The sequence below is a fragment of the Crocodylus siamensis genome, chromosome 4, assembly GCF_052110815.1.
Source record: "Crocodylus siamensis isolate JL-2025a chromosome 4, ASM5211081v1, whole genome shotgun sequence".
In the NCBI taxonomy this organism is placed as follows: domain Eukaryota; kingdom Metazoa; phylum Chordata; order Crocodylia; family Crocodylidae; genus Crocodylus; species Crocodylus siamensis.
The window spans coordinates 170,552,230-170,579,296 of record NC_143398.1 but is presented as its reverse complement, the minus strand read 5'-3'; the positions used below and the strand labels follow the sequence as shown (position 1 = coordinate 170,579,296).

The following is a 27,067-nucleotide window of genomic DNA, read 5'->3' as shown; positions in this document are numbered from 1 at the left end:
ACAAAATGATCTGACAGTTCAGACCTGAGCTTTCTCCGTTGGCCTTTTGGCTAGCAAGTGAGACTCAAGGACATCTGAACTCCAAGGACTCTGGGCTTGGGGGTCTGCATGTAGGATGCCTGCCATGGATTTAGGAGTATTTGAGGCCCTGGGCGGAAGAGTCTGGGAGGGAAGATGCTTGCCAGTGGTAGTGCTAGACAGGCTTAAAAGATTGAGTTCTGCTTAGTTGACGGAACTCTGAACTGATTTAGCTAATTTGGCCTGAGACACAAAATTAAAAAAATTAAGAAAGCAGTTTGTACTATATATAAGTAGGTACAAAACTGGTGCTCAAAAGTGTGTTTATGGACTACCTGTGATGAAATTTGCAGCAGTCAGGGTTAGGGCCAGAATTAGGCCCACAGCAGCTTCTGCTCTCCTCTGTCCCTTTACATCCCTTTATTGTCAAATGCAGCTTGTTTCCATATTGTGCTTAGAGATGGAACAGAGCCTTGATTAGGGTCTGACAGTAGGAGGAGATTCAGGGGAGACAGAAACGCTGCAGGGGCAAGAAGCCAGCAGAGCAGAGAGCTAGGGGGCCATTTGATCCCCCGCCCCCACCCCCAGCTGCTATTGCTGTACATAACACTCTGATAATCATTTTAAAAACATACATTTTACATATATAGAATCTTATGGGGGGGTCATCTTATATTTGGGGTCATCTTGTATTTGAGTAAATTCGGTACTATCATGCAGCAGAGTTCAACATCCTACAGATAATTACAGTAGCATCCTTCATACGCTTCACATGACATGGCAGAGACTCCTGTCTTCTCATAGATGACCAGCATACTGATTATGAACACTTAGAGCTTCCCAAGCTCAAGAGATGTTCTGACTCTGAGTAGATCTTATGAATTCTGTCCCTAAAAAGAGCTCAGTTATCCTCTCGACTCTGATATCTCATCTCTGTTTGCTTCTGTCCTGGGCCTTGCTAGTTACCGTTCATTTCAGACCAAGTGTCTCTCAATGGTTCTCTGCCTTTCTTCATTGACAGCACAGGATTTTTGAGCCCTGTCTCTAACAGAAAGGTACTGTTCCATGGGGAGATCTTAGCAGTCTGAATATCCCTAAGAAGAATGTTTTCCAGTACTGACAATGTGGTTTGTTTATGTTTCTCCCCTGGGTCTATCCTCCTCCTCTGATCAAAAACTCGATTTTCTATTGTCTCTTTCCTCTGGTTTTTTTACCCCTTTCCTTTGTTTAATCAATGAAAGAGAAAAAAGTGATCTGACAGTTCAGACCTTAGCAAACTGGCACTTACAACTTTAACAGTGTCACTTTTTGTCAATGATCTTGTCAGCTTCCCCAAGATTAATAAGGAAAAGACATTTACAAGTCAGTTTGTTCACCGCAGAAAAGAGCCTGATACAAAGGACACTAATTGTAGCATGATTTTTTTCCCCACAGCTGCATTGATCCCAACAGCTGTAGATACTTAAAGTCTTTTCCTACAGCGTTTGCACCCTTCATTATGCAAATGAAGAAAAGGGGATGCTGGGAAACAAATACAATCAGACAATATTTCAGAGACCACAGGAGGTGATGGTGGGGATTTGTCTTCTGTTCAATACCTGCTTCCTTTCTGATCGTGACAGAAGCCATTGTTTCATCCTACATTTTTCAGCATAAAGATAAGGAGAATACACCTTTTCCCTCAACAAATACCAAAAAGAAAGTGAGAAAAAACAACAAACAGTATGAGTACTTTGCAGTCTGAAGGCTTTTGGAATGGGTTGTAATTAGCTATGTCTGCTTGGGTATGAGAGTGCATTGGTGGCACCTGTGCCTGTCGGGTGTTTGGCACCAGCAGCCAAATGGTAACACTAGTGTGTAATTACAGAGCACTTAGCGTGCATTCAGCCCTGGTGTGTTTCTCTGCTAATTTTCACTTCCATTATATGAGAGCCTATGGACGTTGCAGAAGCAGTGGTTCAAGTACCTGCAGCTGCTGAGATAAATTCATGTTGTGGCTATATATAAATATATACATAGATGTGCATGCTCGCACGTACACATACATGCACAAAGTATCCAGTGAGAAAGTTACTTAAGAAGAAAGTTAAACTAAATGGAGCTAAAACTTATTTCTTTCTGTGCCTCTTATTGCACAATTATTTCTTTAAAGTTCCCATCACATAGGCATCCTTTAGACATATGCTTTGTTATATCATGATGTTATTCATTTGCCTTTAGCGGTTCTCCAGCAGTCAATGGTGGGTCCCCTGTTCCTTCATGTACACATCTCTCCATTTGTGTTCCAGCAGGTCTGGGTGGATGGGGCATCTATCTTACTCTTCTGCTACTGCTATTTTCCAGTTACTGTCTGATCTGTGATGTTCAAGACAATTCTGCATTTTAAACATAGGTTAAATGTTAACTAGATAAGAATAGCAGCTTTCCAATACATAGGAGACCAGCACAGGCTCCTCACTAGAAGATGACTCATTTTAAAAAGTCCTTACTCAAGTCAGGTCATACCTTACTCAGATGAAACTCACAAATATGGATAACAAGGGCCTTTTTTTCCACCTCATGGTGAAAGATTCAAAATAAAGAAGGAAAGAAAAATGAACATGGAAATTTCCAGCCATTGCAGTGCTCATTGCCAATTGTGGCAGGGGTGATATGAGAATGAAATGGAATGAGGTGCTGGCTGGATTTTTGCTATTGAAAATATGTAGGATACATTTGGAAAGAGTTGCATAGTTAATTACTATTATTCATTCATTTCACGACTTCATTCATTTCACGACTGAATAGGGGAACCGTTCTGGGCGGTTTTTGAGCTCTGTTTGAAAAAAACAAAAACAGTAACACCCTGCTAAAAAGTGCAAAAATAAACCCAACATGAAGCAGAAAGAATTTTGTTCCCCACGGAAGATAGTATCCATGAGAAATCTCCATGCTGAAAACGCTGGGCCTGCCAGACTGGAATGAACGTATGGGTCCAGCGTGGGAGGGATAAGAGCTCCATAGTAGGCAGATGTGCTCCTCCCATTATGCCTCATCCTGTCCTCTACAGGGAGAGATCAGTTTAAACTCTACAGCATGAGGTTCCAGAACTTATTCCCGCTGGCTGGATGGTCTTGTGATTCATCCGTGCCCAATTCCATTTTGCCTATTCCTTAATTCTGGGCTATGTGTATACATTTTAAATCATACTGTAATTGGTACAAAAAATAAGGGATGGGCATACTCAAAAAGTACCTAGACTGCAAACTCTTTGAGGCACAGACTGACTTTTTGTTGAGTCAGAACCTTTTGTTCTATGTATGGGTAGTGCCTATTTATCACTGATCCTTGCTTGAACTGTCAAACTGTAATCTATTAAACACTATCTCAAATAGCAATAATAAGCAGCATGTAGCACAGTAGACCCTAATCCCTGACTTGGCTTATAGGTGCTACAACAATATAAATAATAGTGAATATAAGCCTTGTATGATAATAGAGTCCAAAAGGAATCCTTGCGTGAAAGAGAGAGGAATGTATCAGAGTAAGCTAAGAATTGTGACGCTCATGTCTTGTTTGCAAAGTATTCCATTTTAATCCTCGCAATCACAATACAAAATGGATGAGAACAATGCAGGGCAGTGTTTTGAGAGTATCTTCTCTGAAGCCCCACATTAGACTAAGAATGAACCCTGTGATTCAGAGAGAGCCATCTGGGGCACAAATAATAAACACATTTCAAACACTGAGGCATGAACAAAATTTGGAAGACATTCCTGCACAAACCCTGGTCAAGACTGCACACTGCAAAAGATGGCACTTGGGCAAAGGTTAAAAAAAAGGACCCAAAATAAACAGAAAGTAGCTGCAACATGTCCATTATCTGCTGTCATAAAACAGCAGTGATGCTTGTTCTTTTAACTTTAAAAAGGGCTCCTTTCATTCTCATCACATTCATCACTTTCTTATGATAGTAGGTGACTGCAACATCACTGAGTGAATCAAGTATAAGGCTGGTTTTTATAAAGGACAAAGTAACAGAGATTTTGATAATTAATGATGAAAACAGGAAATATATGAAGATGACAATGACATAGCTCAATGGGAGGGCAATACCAGATTCTAGCACTAGTATGGCATTATCAAAGGATAACAGTACAAACACTTAGAGAAGGAGCTGGAATGGTTCTATAAAGATGGAACTGCCGCCCTAAAGGATCACATGCTTTGCCTTGCACCTCCTCTACCACAGTGGGATCTGGATTTACCTGGTATGAATATCAACTGCAAAAGGGAGAGGGGAGGAAGGAAACTATTTTTCAACATCATCTGGAGGAGGAAGGTTGATTTCAAAGCACCTGCTGTGTCTCCACTGTAAGTTACAACAAGATAAATATCAGAGCCAATGAAATAAATGGAAATAACCAAATTTGGACTGGATAGATTATTTTAGCGGCCAAAGTTGGAACCTCCTTTTCTCTTGGTGCGAGAGGAGCTACATTTCATGCTGGTGGCTTTTCCCTTATGCTGGGTTTCTGGTACTAAACTGTCTGTAGTGGAAGAGACTCTTACAGTCCACTTTCCCAGAGTATTTGATGGCTTCAGCAAAAAGCTTTGTCACCTGAAAATATAAAGCAAAAAAGACTGAGTATCTTGAAGCCATTTCTGGGAGACTTATTTATAAAGCAAGCTCACTGCTTGACCACCTAGATCTGACATGCATGGTTAGCTTTAAGGGTGATTTCTGAATGACTGTGTGAGCTAAAGTTTTACTCATATGACGCAGCTTGCAAGACTGGCAGCCTCTGAAAACTTGGTAATCTTTTTGGAAAAAGGTTCTATATAGTGTAAGATATGTTACCCCACACTTTATAGAGTAAGAGTTAAACTAATTTTGTTTGCAGGTGGGTTACTGAGTCTTGAATTGGAATCCCCTTTCTCATGGGCAAGGCATATTTTTCAGATGGGTGTCAGAGCACTCTGCTATTTCCCATTCAAACTAAACACTCTTGGCACTGCTGCCTCTCTAAGCTTATAACTTGGCACTGAATTTGTTTTGCATTTGTTCCAAACACAGCTAAAGGTTTTGCACTTCAACCTCTGGCATCAGTTTAGGCTGGTGAGGTCTGAGCCCACTCCCAGGGAAATGAAGGGGAATTTGGCAACCGACTTCAGTAAAAGCAGAAAGCAGAATTTTGTGACTGTAACAGAGCTGGAAAGAAATATTGTGTTTCGCTGTCAAACACAGTCCAGCTGTCCTGTGGCAGAAAATGAGTTAGAATTCATGGAAGGCAAATGCCCCTACCTGTGTTGATATCTGAAATGTAGATTATGAAGAACACTAGATAGATAACGAATGAAAATCTATGCTATCAATTAGGAAGCTGTCCTCACAGGGCACGTCTACATGAGCAATTAATGCAAAGCAATAAACTCCAGAGCTAATTGCTTTAGAGTTTATTGCTCCCAGGTGAGCCATTTGAACATGTGCCAGGGACTGCAGTACATTGAACCAGGTCAGAGTAGTCCCAGCTGGCACAGGGCCCCGGGAGTTACCCTGCCAGCCTGGGGCTGCTTCCCCCTACTCAGCATGCTGTCGAGGTGCTGTCTAGGGAATGGGGGTGTTCCAGTGTGGGGCCAGCCAGCAGGCAGCCCCCATACTGAACCATCCTTATGCCCCAGCCAGCCAGGGCAACATCTACATGTGTGCTGCTGCAGAGTAAAAAACTCTGCAGCAGGGTAGTACTTGTATTTACTTTTTTTTTTAAACTTATAAATACAAGTACTAGCCTGCTGTGGAGTTAATTAGTGCACTCCAACCTAATACGGGCACATGTGCATTTGTGTGATACTTGCTGCAGAGCTAATTAGTCTATGCCGCAGTAAACATCTTGTATAGCCTTGCCCACAGAATAGTAATTCACTTGGATGACACATTGGAATAGTAAGAAATTTACTTTGAGTTTCTCAATAAAGGTGTCATGCCTTGTTCAAAATATAGACAGCTATATTTAAGAGCTTTGTGATAGAAAGCTGTTGCCAAGCATATTTTTTTGATGTTATAATGAACGAATGGTGGAGAATTTGCTCAAAGGCAGGGACTGAGATATGAATAGCCCAAGGCCATAGCATGGGACACAATGTTTCTGCAGGACAGTGGAAAGGAAATGTATTCAAGCTACCAAGTTATTGCTATTTCAGGTGTATTATTATTTGTGAAACATAATGGGGATCCAGAAATATTGGATTCTAAGTACAAAATTGCCCAAAAGATTTCTATACTATTATGATTAAGAGAAGAAAAAGTGGCAAAAGAGATACCTGGAAATTAGTAAGGAGAGCAATCCCACTGTCAACAGCCATCCTGCGGATCATGTAATTATCATGGATGAACTTGGTGTTGCTATTGGGAAGATTAATCACCAAATCTATGTTCCCATCTTTTATCAGCCTGAAAAGGCAATGCAGAAGACACAGTGGTATACTTTGTTTAGTAAAATCTTCAAAGAATGCATGTTTTCAACTGACCAGTGGAGGCCTAAGATGGTACAGGTGCTAAAGTGCATAGTTGACAGCCTACAGGTGGCAAGTTTGAGGCAGTATCAGAAGTGCTTCCGAGCATGGTCCTGTCAGATTCCACCAAATCTACAAATTCTGCCAAATACCTTGTCAAAAGGACACAAAAAAGGAAGGGACTGACCATTGTTTGCTGTTTTAGTTAACTTAAATTGTATAGTTTTAGTGTGTTTTACATATTAAAGGATGATCAAGTACAGCAGTTCCCACATTTCTTAGGAGACCCCCACTTCCAGCCTTATGCTGCTGGTTCTGAGCTGCTATCAATCCCACTTCTTAAACTGAATTTCTGTGATCTTCTGATCCCATTCATAAATGCTGTGATCTCACCAGGGGTTCTGACCCCTATGCTGGGAACCACTGATCTAGTAGCTAATACCAGACTGAGATTTAGGACTGGATTCTAGCTTCAGTCCCTGTATCTGCCACAGACTTCCCTGAGTGACCTTAACATAGGGCAAAATTCAGCCTTCATGCAACTAAGCACAACTTTGTTAAGGGCATGATTCTGAGAAGTGCTAAGCATCTGCAGTTCCCATTAAAGCTGGGAAGAGATGCTTGGTACTTTTGAAGATTCAGATTCCAAAATGTCCAAACTTAAAAATATGATGTTCAGTGCTGCGTGCAATAGAATTTAATTACATATTGATGCCTAAGAGATAAATGAGCCTCAGTTATCTGCAAGATGCTTTGGAAAGAGATGATGTGAAATATTCCAGTGCTATAATACATAGGCATTATTAATGAGATGCTTTTTTGATTCAACAGAAGAAAATTTTCCCATCGTGGCAATTACAGTCAGAGTAGAATACATCTGTCAACAAAACAAGAGTGGCTCAAAGCCTCTGGAAATGAAGGAGGGCTTGGCCACTGGTCCAGTGAGGCCCAGATTTCACCTCCAGATTTTACTGTCATGGATGTTGCCAAAGACTCCCAGGATCTCTACAAACTGTGCTGTGCTCTTACCTACTGATTTGGGGGATGCTGGAGTTTTGGCTTTCCTGGGATGGCCATGCCACAGGAGTTGCAGGTACACTGTTGGCATTAAGCCATTCGGAAGTTGCTTCGGTGGCATAAAGCTGTGTCAAGAGGAAATGTTACTACGTTATATTGCAATGAAGCTTCACATTTAACCCTATCTTGACAGTTGAGACTCAATCCCATACTGAATGAAACCAACAGCAAGATTTCCATTGATATCAGTGGGCATTAGATTGAGTCCCATAACTATACATGTATATATGAATACACACCACACACAGAAGCATAATTTTCCCATTTTCTGTATTATCAGCGATCTTATTAGACATGAGAATAAACAGTGAGTGACATTTCCAAGAGCAGTTAAGTGGTTTAGGATTCTAAATCCCATTGACTTTCAACAGGATTTAGGCTAAGTCACCTAGACATTTCTGAAAATTTCACCCACCATTTCATTCCTATTGTGAATGGTGCCACATGTAAGACTGGATCAATACATCCTGTTTTCACGTATGCTATTCAGCTGCCTGCCAGTACTTTGTGAAGAATTTTTATTAAAAATGATCTTTCTAATGCTCTATGGTCACAGTGCTAAATATGGTAATGACAAAAACAGGCTTTGCATGAGACACATGCATTCCTAGTTAAAGCAAACTGCTTAACAATGCAAATTATGTAGACTCTTAGCTTCTTTGTAAAATATGATGAGGTCCCTTAAAGATTTGTTCCCCATAAAAAGGTTTTTCCTCTGCTTCCCCTTTTGCATTAAAATATTACTGACTGACTTTCTTTTTCATGGGGAATTTTGAGGGACCTTGCATATGACACAGTAGCTGCAGTTCTTCCAGCCTTGACAGGAAACACCCTTGCCTTGTGAATTAATCCTGTTTGTGTGGTTTAATAATTATGCAGACATTTAGTTAGGTAACTCCCATAGAATTTAATGAGACTCACTCAAGTACAAATCCTTACTAGCCTTTGAAAATGTGGGTGTATCTCCTTCTCTTATTTTTCCTTGATTATCAACTCAACCCTGAGGTTCTCAAGGTCAATGCAGCCATATTTTAAGTAAAAAATAAATACCTGCAAGCTTTAAAACCTCAAACAACATACCTTAAAACCTTCCTCATGCAGCTGTTCTGCTACACACAGGAATTTGGGACGGAAGGAATGCTGAAAAAGAAACGAAACATGAGATAGCATCAAAGCTAGGATCTAGAAAAGAACACCTGCCCACTTGATGGATACCCTGCGGTTTCTTCAGAATCCATTAAGAGGCAAATACACACACACACACACACACACACTCCTTTGGCTCATCAGCCCGTGTGTGTGTGTGTGTGTGTGTGTGTGTGTGTGTGTGAGAACATTTACACATGCTCATAAATGCACTGTAGCTTATTCTACTGTGCGTTAAAATGTTGCATAAAAAAGTGCTATGTAGTAGAATAGGCCACTGCGCATTAAACATCACTTAAAAATGTGCACTTGCACTACTGAGCATTAGCACAGCCTAATGCGTATTTATTTATTAGCACAGCCTAATGCGCATTTATTTATTTAGTACCTCATATTGTAGGTATTAAACTTAATGCACATAGGAAAAGCACATTAATGCACATGTAAATGTGCTCTGTGTGCGCGCATGCATGCATGTGCACCTACCCAAGTCATTCAATTGTCTCTCTCGTATAGAATGACAAATAAATCACTTCAGAAATATGAAAATGGGTAATATGGTGATATTCTGAGAAAGACCAAAGCCCAAAGCCCACTAAGAGGCAAAATACCTTATTATTACCAGCACAATACATGCCCCAAGTGTGTCTTATTGCACTTATGAAATGGCTCTGCAGATTAAATGTCATGGAAACTGGCCTTCCAAATGTATTTTATAAGCCTCCCATGGTTTTTAATGCTCCTTTTAAGGCTGCTCTAACAATTTGTTTCAAGGCCAGAGAGAGTAATGCCTGGGCTAGATTTTGAGGAAATACCCAAGGCAATTTCAAAAAGTGGAACACTGGGCTACCCCTAGGTGCTATTTTCTCAAGTAAACATGGCAAAGTGTGTATGCCTGAGGATGCTTCACACATAGGAAAAACAGAATCACCTGAGGGATATGGACTCCCATTATAGTAAAGTTAGGTGCCAAATATTCCATGCAGCTTTAAGTCTCTCTCCTAATGCACAATCAATGCCAGGAACCATTCAGAAGAAATAACAATGCCACCTCCTCTTTTATACGATTTGTATTTGCACCATGCATTTTGAAGTGACATGGAAATAACGTCCTGATCATGACTCATGCAGTCCCCAGTATTTTGGAGGTTTAACAGTACAAAGCTCAAAGGCAACATAAGACTTTCTCATTGCAAAGCCATGCTGAACCTCCAAGATTGACCAGTACGGAAGCAGGATTATACAAACTCCTTTTCTGATCCTCTAACCTTGGCAGAGGTTATGCTGAAAGCATAGACAGTATTTTCTCTGGCAGGGAGAAGGAGGCAACACATCCTTTGAGCTCTACAAACCCTGGCAAGAACCTCATACTGAAGCCATTTTTGTTCTGTACACTAACTGGAAAATATAAATATACAATGTGACAGGACTGGCAGCTTCCCAGTCAGAGGATTGCTCTTCCTCCTGGTCTGAGGTGTTGGCTTGCACAACAGAATTATAAACTTCTATCAAACATGTATTGAACACTTGTGACACATAAAACAGCCTTCCCGTAAAAAGAAATTACAGCTGTCAGCTTGCATCTGAGAAGCCTCAGATTTAAAAGCGATTGAAAGTACCTGTGTAAGAAACCATTACTTACTAAAGGTGAAAAGTACAAACAGATTTATTTACTGGAAGAATCTACTGGCGGGAAGGTCTTTTTTTTCTTTTTTTTTCTTTAGTTTCAAAGACAAAGTTCTGTTCCCAATAACAACCTCCCCATTTTTGCTAGAATATCTTGCTATTGGCAAAGGGCCTGATCCTTAGTGATTTCAGTGGAGCTGTATCCATTTATGCCAGGCTCTGGTTCAAAATCAAACTAAACTATCTCAACACTGATGCTCTGATTCTGGGTTTCAGATTTAGGTCCAGCATAGCATCAGACAGCTCTTTTTCTCCCTATGATCCTTTCCCTAGGACCTTCTGAGCTAAATTAACCACCTACTACTTTTGCACGGCAATGGCAAGGCATTGGCAATGTCCTCCTCTCCCCTGCTTTTACATATGGCATGCTATAAGGTGTTCTTGCTTGCTCGGGATAAGCTGCGGGTGATGGTTTACAATGGTGATTTTGGGGATTCCTTCAACTAATGATTGCCTGTGAACACAGGGCACCAGACTCAATGGCCCAGGAGACGCCTTTCAGTCCTAAGTTCCTGGAACAGTACTTATGATATAAAGTCCCCCTGAAACAACAGACTTAGAGAGCTGGGATTTAAAAATAAAACACTTCATTAATGCTCTCAGCATTTCAGGGTATTCAACACAGATATAAGACAGATGCATTCCTTCTTACAGATATCACTGAACAGCATAATCAGGAGAGAAAATGCAATGAGCTGGTTAACTACTCTTGTCTAAATTATAAATTGGTTAATGGCAAATGGAGGATTCTAGCTAATTCCGATTTCCTTGGCATTAGAAGTTTCCACATTATTTAAAAAGAAGAATGGCAGATTTTCAGATGGTGTTAAATTGCCACAGATCTATACTACTTCCGTGGAGCTACAAAAATTTATACCAGATAAAAGATCTGACCTGTAAAGTTCAGGTAAAGATCAGGTTACACTACATTCTATGGCACTAACATCGATTAGAAACTAACAGTGATCTGGATTATACCACAAGCTGCATTGTGCCACAATAAAAAGAACTGTCTTTCTTAAGCTGGCCAACCATCAGCAGCATTTAGAAATGACCATTTTTTCAGGGCTTCTCCAAAAGAGATACCAAAACTAGAGTGGCATCCTAAGATAAAGTGATGAAAATCTCCCGTTTTATTCATTAGGATGCTTTGGTTCTGTGTAGAACATTAATCAAAATCTTAGCAGCAGGCTTTTGAAACCTCTGTAGCATGGAAATATTCTAAAATATGCCAAAATTATTCAATTTTGAGGAAAAAGAAATGCTCATTATTTTATTTTTTTATTTTGTTTCTCCAGCTTCTGAGGATAGCATTCTCTTCAGCTCTGGATAGCTAACACAGAGCCACATTACAAAGAAGCAACAGCATTACAACATGTTAAGCATAGGTCCCTTGGCTTTATAAGAGGAAACTAATTTTGCCACTGTCTTGACTTGTAATTGCATTTTCCATAGTCTGTAGAACCTAAGGGTAAAAACAGACCTTGGATTTCTCTCAGGTCAAAGTCTTTTATCTTGGGATCCTACAGACTTCCAAACTCATTGTCCCACTTTAAATACCTGTGAAGTATCTAAGATAACACCTTTTCCCTGGACAATCCCAGCTAATTCAAAGCAATTGCCATTCAAGCTGTGTGTGTACATGATTGTCCCGCACCTGTTTTGATGAATTTAAAGCCCTGGACAATCAGATCAGGATGAACCGGACCTCTGTTTTTACCCTATAAGTATAGTGCAGGGAAGCAGGTGACACAAACCCCAAGTCCCAAGCAGTAAACTGTCCAAAGGTAAGTGCTTATATATGCAACTATTCAGGCCTAAAATCCACGCTCATTTACTTGCATAATACTGTAATGAACAGGTATAACTATGTCATAACAGTTAATGGAAATTATCCTATATTTCATGTATCAGGGCCTGACCTTTAGAAATAAAAAGAATCTACTCTGCTGTGAAGTTGTGTCTGATCCTGGAGTACAACACACTGAAGTCTTTCATGAATCTATTCATTTTGTATCTAAACCTGCAATTCCCATTTCAGGATACCATAATCTTTCAAGATTCATAACTATCAGGAGAGGTCCTGAATGATTAGAGAAGGACAAATATACTGCCCATATTTAATAAAGGGGAAAAGGAGGATCCAGGGAACTACAGATCAGTCAGCTTCACCTCAGTCCCTGGAAAAATCATGGAGAAGATCCGCAAGGAATCCACATCTATGCACTTGGAGAAGAAGGTGATTAGGAACAGTCAGTACAGATTCACCAAGGACAAGTCATGCCTAACCAACTTGATTGCCTTTTATGATGAGATGACTGACTCTGTGGACACAAGGAACCAGTGGATGTGGTGTACCTTGATTTTAGCAAGGTTTTGATACTGTCTTCCACAACATTCTTGCAGGCAAGCTGAAGAAGTAGGGGCTGGATGAATGGACTGTAAAATGGATAGAAAACTGGCTGAAGTACTGGTCTCAGAGAGTAGTAATCGATGGCTCAATGTCTAACTGGCAGCCGATATCAAGTGGAGTGCCCACGGGCCAGTTTTATTTAAGACCTTCACTGACAACCTGGAAAATGGCACAGAGTGCACCCTCAGCAAGTTTGCGGATGACACCAAGCTGGGGGGAAGTAGTAGATATGCTGGAGGGTAGGGCTAGGATTAAGAGGGACCTAGACAAATTGGAGGACTGGGCCAAAAGAAATCTCATGAAGTTCAACAAGAACAAGTACAAAGTCCTGCAGTTAGGACAGAATAATCCCATGCACCATTACCGGCTGGGAGCTGACTGCCTGGGCAGCAGCTCTGCAGAAAAGGACCTGGGGGTTACTGCTGGGGTGAAAATATTTGGATCTTGGGGAGCACTGGATTTGCAGCTGGATAAAGGCTTTAGCCTGTGGCCAGCAAAGCTGCTAACCACAAGGCAGAATGAGATATTAAAAGTAACATTGCATGATGCTTAGACAAGCATTTTCCTAAGAATGTGGTAGTGTGTAGGGTATATGATTCACTGTGTAAAAAGGAACAAGATGCAGCCCACTAGCGATCATCAGGAGATAAAGCAGAAGCAAGACTTTGGAGATGAAGAAGGAGTCAGCAAAAAATGGCAATTGACTGAAAGAAGCCGGGTTCACGGTTTTACACATACACTCATAGCAAAAAGGCATGCAAATGAATGAAATGCATAGGTAATTCCATGCTAATGAAACAAACAGTAAACAGAGGCAGAGTTTGAGATAGGAGGGAATATGGGTGGAACAAAGGAGGGACCAAGGTGGAGTAAATGTTAATGAGCATGAACCAAGGTGCATAAATGTGAAAAGAACTAATATTCGCTGCGGCTCCCTGGTTTTTCTTTTTTTCTGGGAACTTGCCCAAAGCTGTCTCCATTCTGAATAAAGCTGTTGTGAGCTATGTGTGCCAGTGTTTGCTCCCTGCTTTCTCCCTGAGCAACTGGATCCATGGGCAATTGGATCGTCGTTTCCCTAGTCGTTAGGCACCACATGGAGTTGGGGTCTAACAGTTATAGTGGACAATAAACTGAATATGAACCAACATTGTGCCCTTGTTAAAAAAAGGCTAATGACATACTGGGCTGCGTTGATAACTGTGTTGCCAGCAAGTCAAGGGAAGTGATTATTCCTCTCTATTCAGCACTGGTGAGGCCACATTTGGAGTACCATGTTCAGTTTTGCATCCTACCACCCCCCACTGGTGAAAGGATGTGAACAAATTGAGGGAGTCCAGCAGATGGCAACAGAAATGGTGAGGGAGCTGGGGCACATGACTTATGAGAAGAGTCTGAGTGAACTGGGTTTATTTAGTTTGGAGAAGAGAAGACTAAAAGGGGATTTAATAGCAGCCTTCAACTACCTGAAGGGAGGTTTGAAAGAGGATGGAGCTAGACTGTTCTCTCTAGTGGCAGATTCATAGATTGTAAGGGGCTGGAAGGGACCTTGCAAGATCATCAGGTCCAGCCCCCCTGCACTATGACAGAACAGTCTCAAGTTGGAGCAATGGAAGTTTAGGTTAGATATTAGGAAGAATTTTCTCACTAGGAGGGTAGTAAAACACCAGAACAAGTTACCCAGAGAGGTTGTGGAATCTCTATCCTTGGAGGTTTTCAAGATCTGGCTAGACAAAGCTTTGCTTGGGATGATCTGTTGGTGATATTCCTGCTCTGAGCAGGGGCTGGTCTCCAGAGGTCCCTTCCAACCCTAATTTTATATGATTCTATGATTCTATATTTCACCACTTTGTCAGTTTGAGTGACATGTTCTAATGTATATGAATGAAATGAGAGCATTTTTGCTATAAAATACCAGGTACCTCTGGTCTCATATAGCTCATTATCTGCAAAGAGTTTTCTTTTTTTCCAAGAACATAATGGGGCCTGATCGTAGCTTATGTGCTTATGTATCTGTCATTGTTTCAACCTTCCCTCCAGAATGGACCAAACCTCTTCTCTTTAAGCTTGTGGAACCCCATTGACTTCAAAAGAGGTTGCAGCTGCGCAGAAGAGTGGAGAATTTCACTGAGCTTCAACAAGTATAGCGGGAAGTACAATATGGCCCTTCATATTCATTTAATAGTTCTTGTTTGGAGTTTAACAATCTAAAAATGCTCTGAGCTATGGAGAGGACTTTGTGCCATTGATTTGCTATTTTGGTTTCCTTTTCCAAGAAAATGAACTGCAAAAGAGTTATTTAAAAAGACAGCATCCTGTGTGCTCTTTCAAACCTTTTCTTCTTTATTTTAAAGACCTTTGTACCACAGACCATTCAGTTCCATTAAACAGGTGCTTCTGTAAAAGTCATTCTTATACTTTATAGAACTAAAATTAGTTATTGGTGACTATTTTCCCTGGAGTCCTGGGACTAGGCAAACAGGCTCAGATTTTATACATCAGTACTTTTTCAAATGGGCAGATTAAAATGTTTGCAGTGCAATGATTAGCTGTGATGATCCAAAATGCCCTGGGTCTAACATTAAACTTTTAAAATATCATTGGATGTCAAACAAGCAATTTATGCATGTTTGTAGTAATTAGTAGTAAACCCTTTATCATTCTGATGCGTCTGAAAGGAAGGTCAGGACCTTCGCTGCATTAATGCTAATGCAGTTCATCTTCCTAAGTGGCCTCTATCCCACTTGTTATAATTCATCTCCATGGGCACAACAACATACACTCCCAAGACACTTTCCCCCCCTACATCTTTCAAAATCCTCAAAGACTCGGTTCCACCATTGAATCCAGGGACTCCACTCACTTTTACTGTGATGGTGTCTGTAATAATTACATACTGGCTGAAGAACCAGTGTTGTTTTAATCAGTTTCTATTGACTTTATACAACCATGTAAAGCATAAACTTATTATGAGCCCAGCAGAGATTGGTCCCATTATTGTCTTCATGGGACCCTAGAATTTTCCAATATTGAATCAAATGATTGATCACGTGAGGAACATACTGTGAAAATGTTTATGAACAGATCTGATTTCAGTATCTCCTCCAACTTTTAATTACCCCAAGGTAGAAAAGCAGCACTTGTTTTTGCCTGGCTATCTATCCATATTTTCATCACTAACTCAGAACTTTTAAGTGGGCCACAGACAAGTATCTCCTGAGCTCTCTCAGGGTAGGCTCTCTGAAGAATGCTTTGCACTGAAGGGTCTTGGTAATGATGCCATTTAAACCTGCTACCATTTATAATACCACTAAGGAAATGCTGACAATAAGGGGTAGGTTTACAGATCCAGGCCCCACACTGGGAAGGAACTTCTGGACCCACAAAATATAGATCCAGGATTCCATAAGGGATCCCTACAAAAAAAGGAAGTGACACCTCCCTGTCTCCAATATTATCAGCTCAATAATGCCTCCCTTTCACTCCTATTAAGCGCTGGGGACAACAGACCTCTGGATAAGATGATTGTTTCCCCCCCTGTCCTTCAACACTGGGGAATAATCCGCTCTGTGATCAAAGGATCAAGAAGGTGTCAAGGGCAGCAATCAGCTCAGTCTGCAAAATATACCTTTCTGAGTTTTCGTTGATAAAATTTTCTGGTATAACTGCACAGCAGGATACAGTTAAACACGACACCTTAGTATAACAATATTGTGCTACAGCTCTGTCTAGTTTGAGAACTGTGCTAAGATAGCACAGAGAACATTCCTTTTCCTGGGGAAATAATACAGCATGTGGCAGAATACCATCCCTATCTCTCTCCAAAACTCTGCTACCTGACAATTTGGTTACCATGGTCACTCCTCTGCCCCATCACTTGATGTGACCCTGAGCTGGATACCTTCTGGAGGGAGGAGGGAAACCTGCTCCTTCTGTCTACATGACTGGCATCACATACCTGGGTGAGGGGCTGATGCTTCCTATTGTTCTAAGCAATGCCAACCTGATTGGGAGGGGGCTAGAGACCCTGCCAGTCTACCCAGCAACCAGTGATGCATTTCAAATTGGTTGGCTGGCAGCCAACAGGTGCTGGCCTCCATTGGACTAGGTAAATGAGGTCATAAGGTCTATAAGTTAAGGACTGCCCAGAAGGAGGTGCAATAGCCATGATGAAAGATTAGAGAAAAGCTGGACCATCTGAAACTTGCTCTCTCTCTTGAAACACATGATCAATGAACTGCCTGCCTCTCCACCTGCCTCGGGGCTGCCTATCTTACCGGTTTCTTCAGTGTGTAGTCTGATCCAACAGAGAAGTTCATGCATCAAGCTCAGAGACAAATCCACTTGTGTCATGAGCATTTTGTGGGTCAGGAGAATCCTTTGATTTCTTGTTGGGGTGAGGAAGGATTTCTGATTTGATATGGGCTTCTTTTGTCACAAACGGACAACTCATATCCCTCCAATCCCAGATATCTGCCAGCAAAACTTAATGGGTTCAATTATTCTCCCAGACAGACCCCCCTGTAAGTCCCAATGAAGCCAATGGAAAATGTGTGTTCATATTTGAGGAAAGAATTGGGCCAACTGGGTGTTGCCCCATGAAAATCCATCTCATGTGCTCATTCCCTGTCTGCCCATTCACCACTGTCTTTTGTAGCTGGAGACAGCACTTAGATTGGTATATTTGCACAAAGCGTTCTCACTGAAAGCCAACATAAATAAAAGGAAAATGAAGAGACAGTTACCCACTCTCCATATTGTCCACCATTTCTGTGCTTGAATTTGAAAAAAAAAATCTTGGCACTCACCTGGATGCCAACCAATATTCCATTTTGCGGGAACTTAAATCCTGTGGACAGCATTGCCTTCAGGAAGGCAGAATGGACATCCTCCCCAAAACATGCAACCTGGTGAAATAGATGAATGAGAAACCCAGATCAATTAAAAAACTATAATGTTCCTTTTTAAAGAGCCCAAGTTGTCCTTCCTCTTGTCTTACCAGACCTGCCTTCCTCAGAGCCAGCAGGGAAAAGAAAAGAAAGTCAACACAGACAATCATACATTTTTAATTAAGGAATATGAAAGAATAAGCAGGGCTTTTCTTTAAACAGCCCACAGTGAAGGAACAGAAATGGAATCTGCTGCGAGTTATCTGAACACTAAACACAGCCTCTGATTCACAGAGTCTGGGAGTGTGTTACACAATATTTAATATGACTTAATGTTTAAATAATAGCAAATGTTATATGTGCAACTGTACTTCTGCACACAAATACAAAAATCTATGGTAGGAAAATCATTCATAAGTGGAAACCACAGCAGTTTCTCACTGAAATGGTAAATTTGGAACAAAAAAAAAACAAACAAATCCATAGTGATAAAAATGTCTCTCTCTCTCTGTTTTTTAACTGACTATTCTTTTTCATCCTAATGATTTACATCATACTATATATCACTTAGTATGCTGTGTCACACTCTTACTTAAGACATGCAGTAACCCATATTTCTCCAGAGAATTATAGCCAAGTACAAATGACAATTTCCCAGAGCTTGTTAAAAATCCAGGGGGAAATAATGAAGAAATTTGGTTTTCTGCTTTTTCACTGCAAATACGTCCATCAGCTCTAGAATGCCCATATTAGTAGATCAGCAATGGGGAAAGGTTACTTGGGGTAAAGAGCCCAGTTTCATTATTGTATTTGTTGTTACAATATTACCATCATACTATCTTACAGTGACAGCTAACGTGTTCTTTTATCCAGAGCTGTCCAACTGGTGGCCTGTGGAAGGGCTAACCTGTGGCCTCCAGGCTCCCAGCATGGGTCTTCTCACCCCATCACTCCCGCTGCTGCCACCACCATGGAAGTCTCTGACCTCTCCATATTTCCTTCAGCTCTCATTGCCTGCCACCAGCCTTGGGGGCAGAATGGGGCCCATGGGACTCACAGCCAGGGGGGGCAGGGACCTTGCATGGCCCTGGAGCCCTGACAGAAGCAGGGAGGGCATTTGGTGCAGCAGGGGAGGTTATGCAGCACTGTGTGCAGGGTGCAGGGGTACTGCCATACAGCAGTGATGGAAAAGGTGGAGGGACCCACATGGTATGGCATGGTGTGAGACCCCATGGCATATAGCTCCGGGACCATGTGGCCCATGAGGTGTGTGACCAGGGGGGCAGCAGCCCGCAGCCACTCAGAAGCTGCACAGACCTGTTTTAACCTAATGTTTCTCCAGCTTTTAGCAGAAACATAAAGAGGCCTGGACTGCAGCTTCTGGCTCCGAATTCAGAGGTGCATGGTTTATAAACGTAAACAGTTCTATAAACTTCACTGTAGCTCTATCTCTCAGCCTTAGAACAGGTTTGTATGGCAGACCACTTAAACATTCATTAGTGAGGTGTGTAGACGGCAAATTCCAGAACTAATCACAAAAATCCAAGAGTGTCAGTACAAATGAGTGTGCTAGTGATGAGGAACTCCCCTTAGACAAAATGCAACCTGCACCTTCACTCAATTCATACGACAAATTCAAGCACAACACAAAAGTCATGTGCACGTTAATAATATCTTTGTAGAAAAATTGGCACTTTACTAGTAGAGACTTGTTATCCTTACTTCAGTTGCGAGATAGACCCTCATAACTCTTGTGTTTTATGGCATTTGTGAACATGGATCTCTCCAACTCATAAAACTTAATAATCTTTCCCTTATGACTAAAATATTTTCTACCTCCATCTAAAGCTCAGTAAAGTAATTCTCGCCCTTTGGCTAAATCTCCATTCCTCTTTTGTGAAGGCAATTCCCTTCTGAAAGTAAGGAGGACACTTAGCTTTTTTTTCTGCCCATTGACTACACTGAAAGCAAACATGCTGTATAAAATTAAGTTCAGAATAAAACAATCCTATAGAGATGCAGAAACATGAGGCTTTTCAAGCATACATCTGAGCTAGTCACACTTGTACTAAGAGGGTTATGTCTAGACTGCTGACAAGGCAACATGTAAACAAACTCAAGGCAGCTTTAAACTGGCTAGCTCAGGTACTCCCAGCATTGTAACTCAGCTTATAGATCAGCACAGGCCAACCACCTGAGGATCTGCAGGGAAGTTTTGCAGCCTGTTATGAGCTCTGTGGTGCTATGTCCACATTCCCGGCACTGCCCAGGCTAGGTAGTTTAAAATTAGTGAGGCTATATCTGCAAAATCTATAGATGGGGTAGGGACTATAGAGAAAGACACCTAAAGCTCCTTTACTATTGGTGCCCAGTTGATTACAAATAGAATTTATGCCTACTTGAAGGTCTTTTTCCATTCCCAGAGAGTGCAAAGGGGCCTTATTATAACAGAAAATCCGGCCCATGCATCTGTATATACTGATAGTTTATGGCATTGTGCCCATTGCAGCCGGTGCCAGTATACAATGGAACGTGCTTCCGAAACCCATCGTGAAGTCACAGCATGCCCTTATGAAGACAGTTAAAGCTAACCAAGCCCAACACACCAACCTAGAATTTCAATTCTTAAACATTATTCATACTTGTTCTTTCTCACTTTTTGTTCTTGTGCACTTGTCTTTCCGGTTACCAAGCAACAATAAAAATATCACCAAAAAAGATTTGTTGCCATTAGGTAACTTGTACAGCCCAAGACCAAATACTCATGACCTGAAGTCTGATATTGCCTTTCTGATGTGACATGATGGAAACTTTGAAAGCTGAAAGCTGTATGTACTTGTCGGTCAAGTACGAGGTGATTCATAAAATGGACTGACACCTTGAGAACTTTCCAGATCCTGACAGCTCTTCAAGAAACACATCATACTTTCACATAAACCACTGCCAATTGATGGAGTTGAGACACAGGTCAAGAGGGACATCCAGTGGGCAAATCAACTGCATTCTTCAGGGCAATGTTTCAGTGTTTTACTACACTGGGGGGGGGGCACAGTATCTGTGTGTGCAGGAGAAGAGAAGCACTGCAATCTCAATTTTTCAAGATCTGGGTTGATAGCTGAATGGCAGATAGCTCACAGCAGGATAAATGCAGGATAAAGATAGTGTTAATCATCGTTTAAAGAACAGTCACTAAAAACTGTAAGAAATACCTCCCCCGTGGAAGCCATCTCACAGCGGAGAATAGGGTCAGCATCTCTCAGTCGGGGCCAAGAGAACATCGGAGCCTGTCAAAGGGAAAAGAAAAAGAAGGAAACTGACAAACTATCAGCAAATCCAGTTACATGGATTGTGACATTAGGTGATACATTGAACTAAGAGAAACATTGCTCTGGGTTAATGATCACCAGAGTACTAGGCAAATGGGTCCCAGGTAGTCTTGGTATATGCTGAGGAAATGGGGAAATGGTCATATATTTCACCAGTAAAATTCTCTTATGCGTAACCTGAGGCAAGCTTTCTAATATGTTGTAGTACAGTATTATTTTTAAGAGGCAATTTAATTTGATTCCTGAGGGAGAGACAAAACTGCTTCCGTTTGGGAAAAAAACAAATAAAGCTAGCTGGATTATTTCTATGAGAAAATGCCAATTCACTGAAATCAAAACATCCTTGGGAATATGTTCATTTGGACCCAATTTTCAACAGAAACCAGATGAGTTGCCTGTCAGCTTGCCAACCCATTTTCCCACCTTCAGGCTTCTCTGCAGAGCCCGGGCAGGCTGCAGGAAAGGCAGGGCTCCTCAGGCCTGTGGGCTCCTTAGCTCTGCAGCGGCCTACTTGTTGCACTGCCACTACTGTCCTGATCCTTGAGTCCTTTGGAGAACATGTGCCTGCCCAGGCACTGCACAACATAGGGAGTAATCCAAAATATCACACTTCGGGAACCATACTGGACTTCCTTCCCATTAAAAAGTTTCAATATCTGAACTTCTGTTCTGATTCAGGACAACTTCGTTTTTAAAAAATTCAAAGTGTTTCACAGGAAGTAAAACCTTTTTTTTTTCCCCCTGGCCAGCTTTTATGGACAAGTACATCTAAACACTAAAATATCCATTACCAATCCTGTAGATTTAAACTGTCAACATGGTGCCTTTGGCAATTGGTGCAATTGGATTTGGACCTAATGACAACACATGGAAAATTTGGATCATTGTACTATATATTCTGCTCAGAGATTGCACATTTGTTGTAGGGGTTCTTTTTCCCTCATTTTTAGAACTACTGATGCCATTTAATTGCAATATCATCCTTTTTATTTAGGGAGTAATCTTCTCTTAACCAAAAGGCATGTTTTGTACCTGAAACATCTATGAAAATCTCTATGGGAACTGATGGTGATATCATAGACAGTATTCCAGTTGCAGACTGGACAATAAGTAGCAGCAGCAACTAAATTGTAAGGGGAGGCTGAATATAAAAATGGTATCTGGAAGGTCCATCTATGCATTTGGGTGGCTTCCAGATCAGCTGTGCTTTGTTTACAAATTATGGAGATGTTTCCTTTCAATTACAAGCCCTGCAATCTCAACCTAAGATCTGAAGTTGGGGTTTTAATATCACACCCATTGCTCCCTATCCTTAAGGTTATTGAGACTTCATTTTTCTGTCAGTGATATCTGTGCAGGTCCTGGTCCTCAAGGTCCGCCTTCCACAGAGATGCAAAGAAATGACTCTGAAAAATGTGGCCCTGAAATCAGAACTTAGTTGCAACTTTTTTAGGTGTTGTTTTATCCAACTCTGAATCCTGGTCATTTTCTCATAGCTCCACAGTGAGACAATAAAAGCATAGTTTAGTCAGTACATTTGAGAAGATATAACAATATTCACAAGGGAGCAGATCTACTGAGAAAGAAGGTGCCATTTTTGCAGTCTCTTCAGAGCACTTAAGTACCATTTGAGAAACAAAATCCAATTTTCATGCAAATGGTCTGAGCAATGAAAAAGTACAGAAAAGACAATGTATGAATAAGGAGAATTGCATTTAAATGGAATATTTTTTAAAGTTCAACATTTTCAAAGCTGTTATCAGGTCTTCTACTTTGACAAATAAACACACCCAGCAATGCAAGCGGTTTGTAGTGAAATCTTCAGGAACAAAGCTGGGATTTTCACCTTGAAGTTAATATTCCTGGAAAAGATGGAACTCTGACAATTTAGATAACAACTCATCAAGATCCATAGGATAAATTTGAACACTCATATATAACACTAATCAAATAAACTGTGGGTATCATAATGTCAGAAAACTTGACTTCTGATGTAAGCAAACTCTGATGATTCTTAATGGTATGGCAATTTGGTAAATACATAAATATGTAGGGTTTTCTATTATATTTTAGTAAGATAATATTCCAAACAATCTGTACTATGTTAAGAGAAGGGGATTACGCCTCATCCCTATAATATCCAAGTGAGCACATGGCATACTGTTGTTACATCTAAAGTCCTGCTAACAGCTTTAGAAATTTTAAAACTTGAAAAATATTCTGTTTAGACAATTCTTATATATACACCAAACTATCTGTGCTTCCATTCCATTTTTCAGAAGGGGATCCTTTTTTGGGCAGCATAGCTCATAAAAATCAAACACGGCAAATGTCTAAGAAACTACAGTTATTTCTGATTAGTGGATAAAGATTTGTTTGATTTTTTCATACTGCGTATCACTCACAACATCTATTGTAACGAGATGAAAAAGAAAGATCAACCACATTATCCAGCCCATCCCCCTGACCAGAGAAGATTACCTTTATTAATTAATGGTAGTTAAGAGGTGGATCACAAAACTACTAACAGGCACCAGTGCAGTTGTTTTACTGCTTTGTTTCCCACATTCATCTTTTTTAAATCATACCTTAATACCAACATACTCAGAAGGAATAATGGGATGCTCCAATGTTGGAAGGGATGACGTGTCAACCTTTTTTCCAGTTATCACTTTTGTGGCCACATCAATGAAGTCCACACCAAGAGTCTTTGACACAAAGGGGAAGGAGCGTGAGGCCCGCAGGTTGCACTCTATCACCTGCAGAGATGAAGAGTAGAAACTTCAATGCCACAGATCTGTTAGGCAAAGAGATAAGGCCCTTCCTTCTAACCTCAGTTCCCAAGTGTAAATGCCCATGGAGTTCTATGGAATAGCACTGTCCATTCCTGGAAGAAATATTTCCAAGTAGCCACTATGGAAAGGTATGGATGTTGTGGCCATAATTTTAAAGTGGTGAATAATATGGAGTGGCCAACTTGAGACACCTCAACAGGGGCTGACTTTCAGTAGTTAGGGGTTCTGTAGCCTCTGGAAGTCAAGGCCCTTTAGGTTGTGTCAAACTGAATACCTTATAAAGGTAGGAAACACCAAAATTAGTATTCACTTTTGAAGTTTCAGCTTGTGTCCTCCACACTTTGACTTGAAGTACAAACCAGAGAAGTACAAACAGTGTACAAACCAAAGAAGGGAGAGTTGTGAAAACATTTTCCTATTTGGTAAGGACAAACCCTAATAGCTATTTCATATACATCTTTATTTATGAGTTAGACTGATGCTATAGCCAGAAATTATGCAAGATGCAAGGATTTCTTAGGGGTTCAAGGATTTCTGATATTTTTTATTAAACCAACTCTGTAGTTCAGATACAGTTAGACAAGGCTTTGAATGCAAGACATTCTTCACCAGGTCTCATAGTTGAAAGCTCATCCAACTTTTCCCCAGCTACATCGTTTGTCCAAGATATCACCCTAAGAAATCCTTGCCTCCCCCATTCATTTATGAGTAAATATTTGATCAGATGAGCAGCTATGGAAGACTTTTAGGTTAGTGGGAATTCACTTAGAGACCAAAGCTAAAAACAAAGATCTGTAAAGCCCATTTTATAATTTCACTACATAGTTTATGGCTAAAGGAAGGATTGGTGTCTGTGGAAGAGAGTAAGAAGGAACTGGTGAAAAAAATAGAAGTAACGGCAGAGAAAAAAAGCAGGGGGGGGATCAGGAGACAAGAGGAAACAAAACAAAGGAGAAGCAGGACTAGAGGGATCCTTTGCACACACCTGTGTTTCCTCTAATCAATCAAACAGTTTTATCAAAAATCTGTTTACAAATTGAGACAAGGGTCAAACATGCAGGATAAATTATTTCCAGCTAATATTCAAATGATACCTTGCACAGACCAGCCCCACCTTGGTCTGGCAAAATCTTTCATGCCAAAACTCCCAGATGCCCTTCTACTAACAGTTCTCCCCTGACCACTGTTCACTGAACTATTCTCCATGCCTGTAAAATCTCCATTTCCTCCATTTTTCTTCCAAGTGTTGAGCCTGATGACCACAATGGACTAGTGAAACATTAGAGATTTTAGTGTATAGTTGAGAAAACAAGACACAGGCCATGTTCCAATAAATCACATTTGAAACTGACTCTTTTGAGGAGGATGTAAGCACAGAAACAAACATATTTATTGACTGACAGCAGCTTTACACAGCTTGCTTCACCATCAAGTTTCTGTATTGAGTAGGCAGAGAGAGCTCTTTTCTTCTACACAACTGCAGAGTGCTATGCAAAGCGAAGACTGACTTTTGAATGTCACAGAGCACCATGTGCCATCAAACCAGGCAAGAATCATGTGTATAACACAAACCCATGCATTACAACAAATGACTACAACATTTCCACTCCCATGCACAATGTAAACACAGATAAAGGGGTCACTGGTAGGACACAGGCTTAAGATAGAATATTTTGAACATTGTCTTCCTAAGTGGTATGGGAGCTCTTACCAAGACATTGTTTCCTCTGACCAGGAACTGAATGTTGAATGGGCCAGAGATGGCAAAGGCATTTGCAATCTTTTTGGTGGCAGCTTTTACCTACAAAAAAATTGGGAGTATGTTATTTATTATGTACAAATCAATTCTAGTGTGGCTTTATGAAGAATTCTGAGTTATGTTCCTACTCAGACAGTTTCTGTCCTTACTCATTTTCACAACTGGTAGCAGCTTTTGAGGACCTTGTGGGTTCATTCTGCTGGATAAATCCAGAGCCAGATGCTTCACTCAAGAAGACAAGAATGAAAATACAGTCTCTCATATGTGTTTCTGGCAATTCATAAAAAATTATATACTACATCAGAGTGGGTGTGTTGGTATTTCTGGCCAACAGAAAATGCTAAGCTAGCATTTTACAGTTTGAAAGAAACTGCTTGTCCTGCAGTTTTCCCAAAGTCGTTTAGCAGTATACTGATGTCATCACAGATCAATGATACTTGTACTAGAAGTACAGTGGAGCAAACTGAGTAAAGAAACCAAACTTAACATCTTCTAGAACCAAGGGTGCTCAACCCACAGCCCATGGGCCAAATCCAGCCCCCAGCACTGTGTAATTCAACCCATGGAGTTCCCTAGGAGTCTGTGGGGAGTTCTGCAGGCTGTGGCCTTGTGTGCCAGATCAGGGTTGCAAGGCAGCTCAGGGCCTGATTCCAGCATATAGGGCTAGGTAAAGGCAGTGCAGGGCCCTGGGGCCTAATCCTGGCATGTGGGGGCAGTGTGGGGCTGTGTGAGACCCCTCCCAGATGTGCAAGCCCCTGAAATTGCACACTGAATGAGAGGAACCCGCCACTGCTGCCTGAGACAGGTGGCAGCAACATTCTTGTCCAGTGCTCATCCCAGCCCGTGCCCATTGCTCGTCCCAGGTGGGAGAAGCAGCCTTAGCCTCCTCTCATTCAGCACGCAGATCTGGGGGCTCGCACCCTCGGAAGGTGTCTGGCACAGCCCTGCAGCCCTCCCTGGGGTGCAGCCCCTGGATCGGTGCACCAGATGAGAGGAGGCTGCTGCTGCCAGCAAGCATCAGGACTTTTGCTTTGAAGAGTTTGAGGTGTGGTTTCCCAGAAACCTCTGCACCCATCTCCTTGAATCTTTAGGCATCATGCCCTCAGAAGGGGCTACCATCCCTGAAAATTTCGTCCAACTCAGGCAAGAAATGACAACGTTTTAAGAATTTTCATGATTCCCCATTATAGCCTATGGGCAAAACGTCAAAACTTGTTGGAACAGCGAAACTGTTTCAACAAAATGAAACAGGACAGTGCTTCAAAACAAAATGAAATGACAAAACAAAACGCTGTCCCTTTGAAACAGTGAAACGGACATCAAAATGAAACGATGGTGTTTCGCACAGCCCTAGTACTAACCCTCTCATTTCAGCTCTTCATAGCTTCCAAACAGACCTCTTTACAGTGCAGCATACTTTGATTCAAAGACATCCCATTTAGGACATTTTTAAAGATAAATCTGCCTTA

At 41.1% G+C, this 27,067-nt stretch overlaps 1 protein-coding gene across 1 annotated transcript in view; it reads right to left on the bottom strand.

Moving 5' to 3' along the window:
- Positions 1-3,581: 3,581 nt before the first annotated feature.
- The window catches only part of CPS1 (carbamoyl-phosphate synthase 1), a 129,766-nt gene continuing 106,280 nt past the window's right edge, over positions 3,582-27,067 (bottom strand). The window contains exons 30-37 of the mRNA XM_090041226.1: positions 25,551-25,640; positions 23,633-23,803; positions 20,928-21,002; positions 17,638-17,736; positions 8,668-8,727; positions 7,540-7,652; positions 6,319-6,448; positions 3,582-4,618 (exon numbers count right to left, since the gene is read on the bottom strand). Of these exons, the coding sequence (XP_089897352.1) occupies positions 4,520-4,618; positions 6,319-6,448; positions 7,540-7,652; positions 8,668-8,727; positions 17,638-17,736; positions 20,928-21,002; positions 23,633-23,803; positions 25,551-25,640 (837 nt within the window). The 3' untranslated portion in view covers positions 3,582-4,519. The remainder of the gene's footprint in view (positions 4,619-6,318; positions 6,449-7,539; positions 7,653-8,667; positions 8,728-17,637; positions 17,737-20,927; positions 21,003-23,632; positions 23,804-25,550; positions 25,641-27,067) is intronic.